The sequence below is a fragment of the Peromyscus leucopus genome, chromosome 8b (genome assembly GCF_004664715.2).
Source record: "Peromyscus leucopus breed LL Stock chromosome 8b, UCI_PerLeu_2.1, whole genome shotgun sequence".
Classification (NCBI taxonomy): Eukaryota; Metazoa; Chordata; class Mammalia; order Rodentia; family Cricetidae; genus Peromyscus; species Peromyscus leucopus.
In genome coordinates, this window is record NC_051086.1 from 8,740,261 (window position 1) to 8,753,433 (window position 13,173).

General features: G+C 52.7%; 1 protein-coding gene across 1 annotated transcript; it reads left to right on the forward strand.

Moving 5' to 3' along the window:
- The first annotated feature begins 11,828 nt into the window (after positions 1–11,828).
- Percc1 (proline and glutamate rich with coiled coil 1) lies at positions 11,829–12,843 on the forward strand. Its single transcript, XM_028854614.2, has one exon. It carries the CDS (start codon positions 11,880–11,882, stop codon positions 12,687–12,689), a length of 810 nt encoding a protein of 269 aa, XP_028710447.1. The 5' UTR covers positions 11,829–11,879; the 3' UTR covers positions 12,690–12,843.
- Positions 12,844–13,173: the final 330 nt, after the last annotated feature.

The window sequence follows — 13,173 nt, forward strand, 5'->3', positions numbered from 1 at the left end:
TCACATCCACTATCTCTCACGACTACAGAACGTGTGTCCAGCCGCGCAGCGGAAATGACGCGCTTCCTCCCTCGAGCTCTTCCGTCTCGGGGTTCCGCCCTGGTGGCTCGATGGCTTTGGTCTATGTCTGTCAGTCTCTCGGTGGAGACTTGAGCCTGCGGGGCGGCTCCGGGAAGAGCTTGGCTGGAGGGCTGTTCAGTCTGATGCCCGAGATGCGCACAGACGGGAGAACCCTTGGCCTCTGCTGTCTTCTTTCCAGGACCATCATCCCGGAGGGACTTGGTCTCTTTTCTTCCGAAGCGCGTCTTCCATTCTTAGCGCTCTATCCAGGGTCTCAGCCTCTTGCTTGGCCAGTGTCTCAGCTGCCAGCTACGTCCACCTCAGTTATGCCCGAAGGTGGGAAGCCTTCGCATCGTAGACGCCGCTTGGCCAGGTCCCCAGAACCCTTTGCCCTCAGGGAAAATGGAAATGGCTCTGTGGGGGATGTCCAGACCCTGGATAATTTACCAGCCTACAGGGAGGCGATTCTGGAATTAAACTCCGTTCCTCACCTGGCGTTTTGAGCATCTTCAGAATCAGCCCTAGCCAGGCAAGCCTGTAATCCCCACACCGGAGGCAGGGACAGGAGGACCGCTGGTTCCAGGCCAGCTTGGACTATATAGCTAGAACACCAACCCGATATAAAATACAAAATCAAAAGACAGGATCAGCCCCAACAGTATCTTTTGTGTACCTATGCTACATAGAAACTGCCATGAGTTATATCACACCTGGGCGTGGTAACACGCCCACTAATGACAGTCACTCTGGATTTGTTCTTGATCTATGAACCAGTCACAAAAAAATATGAACACCTCCCTCTCTGTCTCACGGGTCAGACAGCTGTGAGTCCCAGAAACCTAGGATCCCCTCTGGGCAAGCAGAGTCCCCATGCTTCTATTTTGCTCAGGGGATAGTGTCTGAAGGCACCAGAGCATGGGAAGGGAGAAGTTAGACGGGAAATTGACCTTTCAGCCTGTGACTGGTAGTGAGGTAGACATTCCTGCTAGGGGAAGCCCAGTCTTACACAGCACCCCTAAAGAGGTGGAGGGTGCCCTCACTAGGCTTCAGAGAGGGAGAGACAACCCCTCACAGTGCAGCAACCTGGCTCCTGAAGACATGAAGTTCACCTCCAAACACTCAGCCCCGCTGACCTGTCTTCCCTTGAAACTTCTCTGCTGGAGAGCTGAACTTAAACTTCTCCCCACCCAGGGAAATAGAGACCTGAAGTAAATTAGATCCAGAATCTTGCAGGGAAATTGGTACCTGTTCCAATTGCAGGCTTACTGGGCAACCTGTAAATCCACATGCCTTGTTCCCTCCAAGTGCAGAAGGCTGGGACCTTGGGACCTGGTTTTTGCCTGGTTTTTCCCTTTGCTCACGGTCTCCCTCTTGGGGCAGCACACTCAGTCTGTCATCGTGAAGGTGACCTTAGCTTTTGGCTACTTACTGTTTTGTGGGCAAAAGAGGGTCCTGGGAGCTGTAATCCTCCCCAGGATGAAACAGAATCAGCAGCCTCCTTGTTACCTGGAGTATGCTGTGCTCCTGTGCCCACTTAGTAGTGGCAAAAGCCTCCCACTCACGTGCTTGTCCCAGGCACTCACTATGTTAGAGCAGGAGGGATACTAGAGATGTTGGAGCCCAGCAAAACCTGTGAGACCTCCCCATGCTGAGAGGCCCAACCCAGGACCCTGGCTAAGAGCTGCTATGTCAACAGAGGCACCTGTCTGCCCAGCTCCTCCTCCCTGCCCCACCTGTTCCAGCACAGAACCCCACGCTACCACACCACTCTCTTGGCAAGGACCTAGCAGCACCTAGGGCCTTAACTATAGGCTAATATATAGGCTTATATATACTAACTTAATGTGCAAGCTGGGGGTGGGGTGGGCTGGGCTGGCTTCCTGAAGGAGGTAGAGCTCTTGAGGCCCTAAGGTGTGAAGGGAGCCAGGCTCCTAGACAGGACTCTAGGGAAGCCAGACACAAGCTGCCCAGGACAAGCCATGGGACCATCAAGGAGGTGAAGCAAGAGTTAGTTTCACCCTGGGGGGGACCAGCCTCTGACAATGACCAGTGAGCCCAACTCAGTCTCAAAGACTGTCTCAGATCAGAGACAGAAACTTAGGGCTGGGGGGGGGGCAGCTCAGTCGGTAAAAGTGCTCACCATGCAAGCTTGAGGACCCGAGCTTGAGCCTCACCAGCCACATGGAAGGTCTTTGTAAGCTGGGCGGTGGCGGTGAACACCTTTAGTCCAGACCGTGGGTCACCAGCCACATGGAAGGTCTTTGTAAGCTGGGCGGTGGCGGTGAACACCTTTAGTCCAGACCGTCGGGTCACCAGCCACATGGAAGGTCTTTGTAAGCTGGGTGGTGGTGGCGAACACCTCTAGTCCAGACTATCAGGAATACATCCTCCTTTGGTTGTTGTTTTTCAAGACAGGGCTTCTTTGTGTAGCCCTGGCTGTCCTATAACTAGCTCTGTAGACCAAGCTGGCCTCAAACTCACAGAAATCCTCCTGCCTCTGCCTCCCAAGTGCTAGGATTAAAGGAGTGTGCCACTACCACCTGGCCTATATCCTCTTTTTTAATTTAAAAAATTTTAAGTCGGGGTGGCACACACCTTTAACTCCAGCACTCATGAGGTAGAGGCAGGTGGATCACTGAGTTTGAGGCCAGCCTGGTCTACAGAGCTAGTTCTAGGACAGCCAGGGCTACACAGAGAACCCTGCCTTTGAAAAAAAATGTCTATTTTATGTGTGTGTGTTTTGCAATGAATATATGTATGTGCACTGTGTGTGTGCCTGATGCCCATGGAGGCCAGAAGAGGGTGCTGGACCCCCTGAAACTGTAGTTAGGGATGATTGTGAGCCACCATGTGGGTGCTGGGAACAGAACCCAGGTCCTCTGTAAGAGCAGCCAGTGCTCTGAACTGCTGTGCCGTCTCCGCAGCCCCACATGTCTGTTGTTCTAAGTCACCAAGTTTATGGCGCTCAGTCACAGAACCCCAGCAACTGATACAGACACCACCTTAGCATCACTCTGCTCCTGAAGGCATCTGGTCCAGGGCAGTGCCCTGTGTCCTTGGACCCCATTCCTTAGCCACCTACTCCTGGACCAACCATCCTCCAACAAACATTTTTGGAGGAATCACTCTTTCTAGAAGGTTATGCTACAGGAGCCTGGCCAGGAAGCTGGAGAAGCAGCCCTGTAGTAGAAGCTCCAAGATGTGATATGCCACCATACTGTGTATGGAGCCTTTGCCTCGCCCCTCAGGGACATAAATCAACACCTCAGCCCTCATTATTGCAAAGCACACAGAGAAATTTCATAGGAAGCCTAATGTCTCTCTAATGGGGCGGCAGAGGCGGCAGCCGTCACTGTGCTTAATGGCAGGGTAATTTATTGTAGCTCCACTTAAGAGCTGACATATTGGAGCTATTGATTTTCCCAGGAAGATAGATACCAGGTGCCTGGGGCCAGGCAGGTCTGTGTCTCTGTAAGAGCAGAGTCCTGCTCTCCCAGGGTCTGAGGTCTGACAGTGGGGGCTGGCGGGGCAGGAGACAGCGGGCAAAGAGATTTTCTGGGCCCAGCCCAAACCATTGCCCAGTTAGGAGCAGATGCTAGGACATATGCTTCAGCCCCGGCCCCCTCCAGGGTCTTGAAATGGCAGGTGACAAAGCCAGGGTGACAGGGGCCCAGACGGGCCTTATCCACCCACTAACTGCCAGCTAGACATATGAGGCAACCATTCTAGGAAAGTGTGTGTCTCCACTGACCCAGAGTCCTCCAACCAAGCCTTACCAGACAAAAGCTGGAGTTCAGTCTCTACCTGCAGGACACCTAGTCTGCCGTGAACATGGCTGACAACACATGGCGGTGAAAAGTGGGGGGCTGACTCCCTACCCACACTCTTTAAGTCTCCGGGTCTCCCCTACACCGGCACTCTCAGACTGCCCCGTGTGAGATCCCCATTCCTTTCGCTTGGACTCCCGCAGCAGCACTCTGGTTCCTCCCTCAGGCCTCCCATCCCATGCCGGCCCCACAGGCCTCTCTTAGGCTTCTCTTCCCAGAGAGCACTCTGCTCTGGTTTCTCCCCATTTTAGAATCTTCCATCCCAGCTTGTGGCTTTCCCCCACAGTCTCTTGCCAGGCAGTGAAGAGCGTCAGAATTACTCCAGGGTAAGGACAAGATCCTGTCAGTGGACAGCCTTCTCTCAGCCGGCACCAGCGAGCATCTCTGCACCTGGTCAGGTCAGGACTTAAAGCTGTCAAAGGCCTCCTCCCATGTTCACATGCCTGGGTTAGACAAGGGGGGAAGGGAGGGGTGGGGGTGGGGGTATGTAAAACCCAAGCCCTGGGGAGGAGGCAGCCCTGGGGAGTGACCTCCCACGCCCTCCTTCTGCAGGAGAGGGCCTCTCCACACATAGGAAACAGCTGAGGCTCTGGTGTTTTTTGGTTTCCTTGCATGTGTGCTTGTATGTATGATATGTATGTGCATGTGTCGTGGGGTGTGCATGTATGTGGGAAGGGCACTTGTGAATGTGTGTATTCATGTATGTGGAGGCCAGAGGACAACTTTAGGTGTGGTTTCTCAGGTGCTGTTTATGTTTTTGTTTTTTATTTTTCGACACAGAGTCTCTTTAGGTAACTCTGGCCTGTCCTGGAACTCACTATGTAACCCAGACTGGCCATGAGCTCACAAAGATCTGCCTGGCTTTGCCTCCCACATGCTGGGATTAACGTCTTGTGCCACCATGATCAGCCTTACCTTTCTATTTTCTGACAGTCCCATACTGGGTTGAGACTCAAGAAGGCAAGGTTAGCTGGATCCCAGGGTCTTCCAGTCTCTGCCTTCCCAGGGCTAGGATTACAATCATGGATCACCATTGTTTGGCTCTGGAGTTCTCTCTTTCTTTTTTCTTCTTTCTTTCTTTCTTTCTTTCTTTCTTTCTTTCTTTCTTTCTTTCTTTCTTTCTTTCTTTCTTTCTTTCTTTCTTTCTTTCTTTCTTCCTTCCTTCCTTCCTTCCTTCCTTCCTTCCTTCCTTCCTTCCATCCTTCCTTCCTTCCTTCCTTCCTTCCTTCCTTCCTTTCTCTCTCTCTCTCTCTCTCTCTCTCTCTCTCTCTCTCTCTCTCTCTTTCTTTTTGGTTTTTCGAGACAGTTTCTCTGTGTAGCTTTGCGCCATTCCTGGAACTTGCTTTGGAGACAAGGCTGGCCTCTAACTCACAGAGATCCGTCTGGCTCTGCCTCCCGAGAGCTGGAATTCAAGGTGTGTGCCACCACTGCCCAGCCTTCTTTTTTCTTTTCCTTTTTTTAAACAGGGTTTCTTTGTGTAGTCCTGGCTGTCCTGGAACTCACTCTGTAGACCAGGCTGGCCTTGAACTCAGAGAGATCGACCTGTCTCTGCCTCCCAAATGCTGGGATTAAAAGTGTGTGCCACCTGGTTTCTCAGAATATTGGGTATCAATCTACCTCAAGACCCAACCATACCACTCTTGGGCATATATCCAAGGAATGCTCAATCATACCACAAAGATACATGCTCAACTATGTTCATAGCAGCACTATTTGTAGTAGCCAGAACCTGGGAACAACCTAGATGCCCATCAACTGAAGAATGGCTTAAGAAAATGTGGTACATATACACAATGGAGTACTACTCAGCAGAGAAAAACAATGACAGCATGATTTGCAGGCAAATGGATGGAACTAGAAAATATCATCCTGAGTGAGGTAACCCAAACCCAGAAGGACAAACATGGTATGTACTCACTCATAAGTGGATACTAGATATAAAGCAAAGAACAATCAGACTGCAACCCACAGAACCAGGGAGGCTACATAGCAGGGGGACCCTAGGATGACTGTGGATTATAATAAGTTTTGGTTTTACTCAATTACTGGGCAAGACTCAGTGAAACATTTCACTTTTAGGATAAGAATTTATACTGTATCAAGCTGATAATAGAAAAAAAAAGTGTGCGCCACCACCACTCGGCAGCTCTGGACTTCTTGACCTCACCTGAGCATGATCTCAATTAGGACATTGGTAGAGGGGATCCCCATGCTGGGAGCCACGGGGTCCTACAAGTCCACCCAGCCCCATCTGCAGCCATGACTCTTACTACGGTGTTCCTTTTGTGCCAATGTTTATGAGGTCAGCTGTGTGGCCTAGGTGGGTTTCCCAAGAAGGGTTTGGAGTCCAGGAGAGTTTCATTGGCCTGAAATTAAGGCATAGATGACATTCCAGAGACTGCAAGAAAAACTGGATTCCTTGTTTCCCAGCTTCTGAAAGTCCCCAAATCCCTCGGCTCATGGTCCTTTCCTTTATCTTCAAAGCCAGCAGTGAGGCATCTTCTAGCCTCAGGCTCTCTGGCCCCCCATGTCTATATGGTGAAGACTGTGAGGACCTTGGGGATTCTAGCTCCTTGGCGGTGGCTGGGTCTTTTCAGATGCTTTCCTCTGTTGGGACACCCTTCCTGCCTCAGCTTGTCCATCTACATCCCCTGCCTCATACCCGGCTCTTCCAAAGCCCATTCTTTGGTCACACAGGTGGGCCCTTCTCCAGGGCAGAATTGTGTCCTGTGTCCTTCCCTTGAAGCACCCAGCCCGAGGTCTAGAAAGCCCAAGACTTGACCACATGAGCGGTGGCAGTCGGCACCCACAGCCTCAGTATGTCTTCCCTGTCTCCAGTGCTGGTGGGGGTGGAGTGCAGGCCACAGCCCACCTGCCCTTCTGGGTACTCTACCCAACTCCCCCAGGCCCTGGCTACCTCTTCCCTGCCTGTCCAGCAAGTGCTCAGCTGTAGACCCCAGGCTCACCTGTCAGTGTCACATCATCCACGTGTTTCCATCCCTTTCCTGAGCCAGCGTGCCCTCACAACCAGCAGTAGAGGGTGATGTGGCTTCAGCTTGGAGCAACTGCACACACACACACACACACACACACACACACACACACACACACACGCCCCCGTGCCTGGTCCTCCTGCAGGTTTGGGCTCCAGTGGGTAAGCTGCCTGAGGCTGAAGCAGGGTCACCCACAGCCAAGAGTGGCGGGTGTTTTTAGACCCTGGAGCCTGACATGGTCAGAAGTAAATGGAGCAGAATGGACACTCAGAACTGGGCCTAGCCAGGCACACTTCATTCCACGGCAGAAGTCAGCCCTGCTCCAGGCTGCCCTTCTCCAGGCATACAACCTATGATGTGAGCAGCTTTCCAGACATCTATGCCAGGGTGTCAGCCTTGCCTACAGGTTGTTTTGTCACAGGGTCTCATGTAGCCTAGTGTGGCCTTGAACTTGCTAAGGATCACCTCTCAATGCTGGGATTATAGGCATGCACCATCATATGCAGTTTATATGGCACTGGAGATCTAACCCTGAGCTTTGGGCACTCCAGGCAAGCAGTCTACCAATCTCAGCACATCCCCAATTCAGTGTAGCCCTTGGAGGGTCTCATCCCTGAGGACTTTTCATATCCCTCTGGCTTTCCCCTGCTGGGTGAGGGTCCTGACTCCAGTGACCAGGTGGGAAGTATATTTTTTGTTTTGTTTTGTTTTGTTTTTCAAGACAGGGTTTCTCTGTGTAGCTTTTGGAGCCTATTCTGGAACTCGCTCTATAGACCAGGCTGGCCTCGAACTCACAGAGATCTGCCTGCCTCTGCCTCCCAAATGCTTGTGGCACCACTGCCCGACCTATTTTGATGTTGTTGTTTAGGTGGGGAGTATCTTCAGGGTTGGTTCACTTAACCTCCTACCTCCAGGAGCCACAAACTGACTGAAGCCATCAAGTATGGGCTCAGGGACAGGAAAAGGTTGAAGGCCAGTGTGCTAGAGTGTCAGGTGACATGCCCTCAGCCTGAATATTAGAGTCCCAAGAAGGTCACACTCACTTGAAATCAAGGTGCTGTCCTTGCCTGAAGTGGAGGTAGCGTCTGGAACAAGGAAGGACCCGGGGAAGGTAAATGGTACCCACATCCCTCTTAACCCCTTGGCCAGGTGAAGAGACAATCAGCAAACTCTTTGGGCCTAAGATAGTGAAAGCATGCTGGGATGAGCTGCTTTCCTGCCCTTGGATGTAGCAGGAATCTTAAAAGTTCTTATTAATAAAATCAAACCCGAGACGAGTTATTGGGGTCCATGCTGGTAGATCAGAGAGACAGAACAAGCCACAACTATCTCACCTCGCCGGATCCTCAGCTGGTCTTGTCTCCTCAGACTGGAGGCCTCTGAGTCCTCATCCCAATAGCTCTCAGCTGAACTGCTGCTTAAAAGCCTGAATGCTTAACCAGCCAAATGCTTAACCAGCCAAATGCATCTAGTTTCTAGTCCTCACGCCTTATATATCTTTCTGCTTTCTACCACCACTCCCTGGGATTAAAGGCTGGCTTTCTGGGATTAAAGGCGTGTGTCACCATGCTTGGCTTTTTCCAATGTGGCCTTGAAATCACAGAGATCCAGAGGGATTTCTATCTCTGGAATGCTAGGATTAAAGGTGTGAGTGCCACCATTTTCTAGCCTTTGTATTTAGTGGCTGTCTGTTCTCTGACCCCAGATAAATTTATTAGAGTACACAATATTTTGGGGAACACAATACCACCACACTTGGAACTAGCCCCAGCAGAAGGAACCATAGTTGATGACACTTGAATTCACTGGGGGCTACTTCAGGGCAGCTGAATGCCCCGGGGGCCACATTCTTCCTGGAAGGGACCTGGATCGACTAGAATAGTGTCCCCGTTAAATGCACATCTACCCTAAGCCGCTGAATATATGAATGTATTTGGAAGAAAGTCTTTGTTGATGTGGCTAGTGAAGCTGAGGATGTGCTGGCTTCAGGTGGCCCTAAATTCTCTGGTGAACACCCTTGTAAGAATTGCCAGCCAAGCCTGGTGGCGCATGCCTGTGAACCCAGCACTCAGCTGGCCGCTAGTTTACATACAGCCAGCATAGGCCGTAGAGCAAGACCTTGTCTCGAGGTTTTAAAAAGAGTGAAAGCCTGTGTGAAGACGACAGCATTGGTGGTAATGACAGGCTTCAAGACAAGGAACACCAAGCGGCTGGCACCCCGAGGAGCTCCTCAGTTTTCCAGAAGGAACCAGCCTTGCTGACATCTCAGTTTGGACTCTGGCCTTCAGGAGGACAGAGAGTCATTTCCTGTTGTTCTAAACCACCAATTTGGGATCAGCGATTAAAGAAGCCAGAGGAAGCTAATACACCACCAGAAAGGCAGAGGGCCTCAGGAGGACTGCAGAGGACAGGCAGGCTTTGGAGGCCCCCAACTCCGCTTAGGTGTAGGAGCATCCAAAGAAGGGAGGTGCCTTGTGCCAACCCCACTAAGGATGATCAGGACAGCAGTGGGTTCAATCAGACTAACTACAGCTACAGCTGGGTTTCTGGGCAAGTGGGTGGCAGCTTCTACAGGAGAGTCCTCACAGTCCTTACCGTGGTTGTGGTTGATCTCAGAGCACAAAGGCCCAGAGGCTGGAGAAGCGTGGAAGAGGTTATAAGGGCTGCAAGTATTAGCTCCCATCTTGGACCTGGTGGGCGGTTGCTGCATAGCCTTGTCCCTTCCCGTTGTCCCCGACCCGTTGCCGCAGAGCATGGTTTATAGCATGCACCGCAGGCAGGATGTCTTCTGGAGAGGCGTACTCCAGAACTCAAAATAGCATGAAATTTAATTTTCCGCCTATTTGACAAGGCTTGGATGGGGCCCCAATCAGCAGCACAGATAAGGATCCTCGGGTCCAGGGTGTGGGCCAGCTGGGCCTGAGGCAAACACTCCACGGTCCCCGGGCAGGCTGCGTGCAGGTGAGGCGGTCTGCGGGCACTCCCCCCGCGGGGCTCTGGTTGCTGGGTGCTAAAGCAAACGGGATCTGTTTGCCCAGTCTGCGATGACAATGCCGTTGCCAAATATTTGCCGGCCCCAGGCAGTTGTGGAGCCCAGCTATAAATGCTTGCACCCCGGGTGGAGGTGGGCCTGCTGAGTGAGCGCTGCAGTCCCAGTCAGGTAGGAGCCTGGGTGTGTGGGCTGGAGTCTTCTGGGATGGTGAGGAGGGATGGGGGGGGGATTCCTCCCACAGGGAATACGTCTGCACTGAGCTCTCCATTAGCAATCACCCTCAAAGACTAGTGTCAGGACCACTGGGCACCTCCTGGGACTGGGGGATCCAGCAATGTAAGACATGGAAGTGGCCAGTCTCTGCTCCCCAAACTCAGGGTGTCAGGACAGCAGGGAGGGGCTGTGCAGTTTGACCCTGAGGGGATCTGACCAAGGGGCCACTCATACCCCGGCCTCTCAGAGAGAGGGATCCTCTTCTGAAACACCTAGTTAGATGCTTGCTCCCCTTTCTCTGTGAAGGAGCCTGGTGACTCTAGGATCCAGATTCCGCCATTTCAGGGCCACTAGCCAGGAAGAGCCACATTACTCTCCCAATCACCTCCTCTTCCTCAGGTTCAGTAGCTGTCCTTGCGCCTTTTTGGACCTGCACAGTAATCCGTGGGGTCCACTCCTTTAGGGATCTTTCATCTCTCCCTCCCACCCTTGGCAGGAGGTCTGGGGGGGCACTCAAGTATTCTCCTATTGTGATCAAGTATCAAAACCCAGGGCTGGCTGGGTGTGGTGCCTCATGCCTATCAGTCCCGCATTCAGGAGGCTAAGGCAAGATTAACGCAGGTTCTCCAAGCTGAGACGCCTTCCTTCCTTTCTTTCTTTTTCTTTCTTTCTTTCTTCTTCTTCTTCTTTTTTTTTTTTTTTTTTAGTTTTTCTAGACCGTGTTTCTCTGTGTAGCCCTGGCTGTCGTGGTGCTCACTCTGTAGCCCAGGCTGGCCTTGAACCCGGACATCTGCCTGCCTCTGTCTCCTGAATACTGAGATGAAAGGCATATGTCATCATGCCCAGATTGAGACCCCTTTTTTTTTTCTTTTCCCTATTTTTCAAGATAGGGTTTCTCTGTGTAGCCCTGGCTGTCCTGCAACTTGCTCTGTAGACCAGGCTGGCCTCAAACTCACAGAGATCCGCCCGCCTCTGCCTCTTGAGTGCTGGGATTAAAGGCACACACCACCACTGTCTGGCTAGACCCTTAAAAAACAAGAACCCCTACCCAGCAATGGTGGCACATGTCCTTAATCCCAGAACTCTGGAGGCAGGGACAGGCAGTCCTCTGTGAGTTTGAGACCAGTCCAGTTTACATAGCAAGTTCCAGGACAGCCAGGGCTATAAAAGAGAACCTATCTCAAAACAAAAGAAAACCAAACCAAACAAAAGCAAAAAACAAACAAACTAAACCCCAACAATGTACCACCTCAGAAAAGAACCCCAGAGCCGTGACTGTAGCTAGGTAAGAACCAGGTTAGGTGGGGATCTTTGGCCACCACGGCCCTTGAAGCTCCCCAAGCATCTGCCAGGGGTCTGGATCTGTGAAGGCAGGTGTTGGTCCTGTCTCCACAGTGATCCATGCTGGGACAAGGGAGACTCCTTGTCCAGTGCCTGTGCCTGCCTGTCTGGATGGCACTGATCTCCAGGACTTCTGCCTCCTACCCTACTCTGTGGCCTGTGTGACCACAACTGTGGGGATTCTGATGGTTCCTCTGTTCTGTGATGGCCCCACCCTATACAAGAGGATCCTGTACACCTCTCTGACTATGGCAGGTAGGGTCTCTCTGAGTTCAGGAGGCCCAGGGATCAAGAGAGAAAAGAGCCGAGGCAGCCTTTTCAGGACCATACATTCGGGCTGTGTCCAGTGGGCACTGCCACCCGTGACTTGCCAACCTACCTTTTCACTTCCCTCCTAGCTTGTGTCTGCTACCCCGGGACCACCGCCCACCAGAAGTTTGGAACTCCAACAAGATGGCTGCTGGTGTGATACGGTCTGTCTGTGACTTCCGGTTGCCTCTACCAACACACCAGTCCTTCCTGCCCACAGACCTGGAGGCTCCAGAAACTTCTGAAGAGGAAGAAGAGGAGGAGGAGGAAGAAGAGGAGGAAGAGGGAGACCAGGAGCTGCAAGATGAGGTGCCACAGGGCTGTAGACCAGACTCCCCGAGCTCAGGAGTGGCTCCCCAGAGTCCCAGCAGCCCTGAGACCCCAATGCAGCTGCTGCGCTTCTCAGAGCTCATCAGTGGCGACATCCAGCGGTACTTTGGACGCAAGGACACAGGGCAAGACCCAGATGCCCAGGATGTCTATTCTGACAGCCAACCAGCCAGCTGCTCTGCCCGGGATCTGTACTATGCTGACCTAGTATGCCTGGCCCGGGATGGGCCCCCGGAGGATGAGGAGGCTCCTGAACTCGGTGTGCATTTGCCTGGGGGGCCTGAGGGTCAGGTGCACAGGCTGGGCCCCAGAGGAGACAGGGTGCCACCACTGGGGCCCCTGGCCGAGCTCTTTGACTATGGGCTTCTGCAGTTCTCCAGGCCCAGAGTGTCAGCTTGTCAAAGACTGAGGCTGGAGCGCAAGTACAGCCACATTACCCCCATGACCCAGAGGAAGTTGCCGCCATCCTTCTGGAAGGAGCCTGTGCCCAGCCCCCTAGGCCTACTGCATGCAGACACGCCGGATTTCAGTGATCTTCTGGCCAGCTGGTCTGCTGAGGGCAGCGCGGAGCTGCAGAGTGGAGGTGCCCAGGCTCTGGAGGGGACACAACTGACTGAGATCTAATGAGTGGGAGGGTCAGGATTGTGCTGGGGTAGCAGGGGCCCTTTCTCGGGCACCCAGCCTCTCCTTCCTGTAGCCCAGGCACCTCCCCAGTGGGTCTATCCAAGCAACCAAACAGTTGACGTCCCCCTCAAGAGAAGAGCAGGCCTGAGAGGATCTGAGCTTATCCTGAGCCTAGAACTGCCGCCACCAGCACTGAGTAGGGAGAGCAAACGCTTGTTTAGACCTAGCCACACCTGGCTACTAGTTCTTGGAGGATCCCACTACACACGGCAGGCCTCAACACTCTGCCCACAGGAAGTGGACAGAACTTAGGCAGGAACTGTGAGTCACTTGCAAACATGTCCCTCTGGGGAGACCCATTCTTTACCAAGCCAGCCCCAAGATTCAAGTCAGTGGCAAAGGGCGGCTGGGTTAGGGACCAAACACGGCTAGGCCTCCCTGCCGTCTCTCTCTGTAGGGCTGAGGATTCTAGTGCCGTCTCCTC

Excerpts from the sequence above, each read along its gene's own strand:
- Percc1 (XM_028854614.2), top strand. The coding sequence starts at position 11,880 with ATGGCTGCTGGTGTGATACGGTCTGTCTGTGACTTCCGGTTGCCTCTA.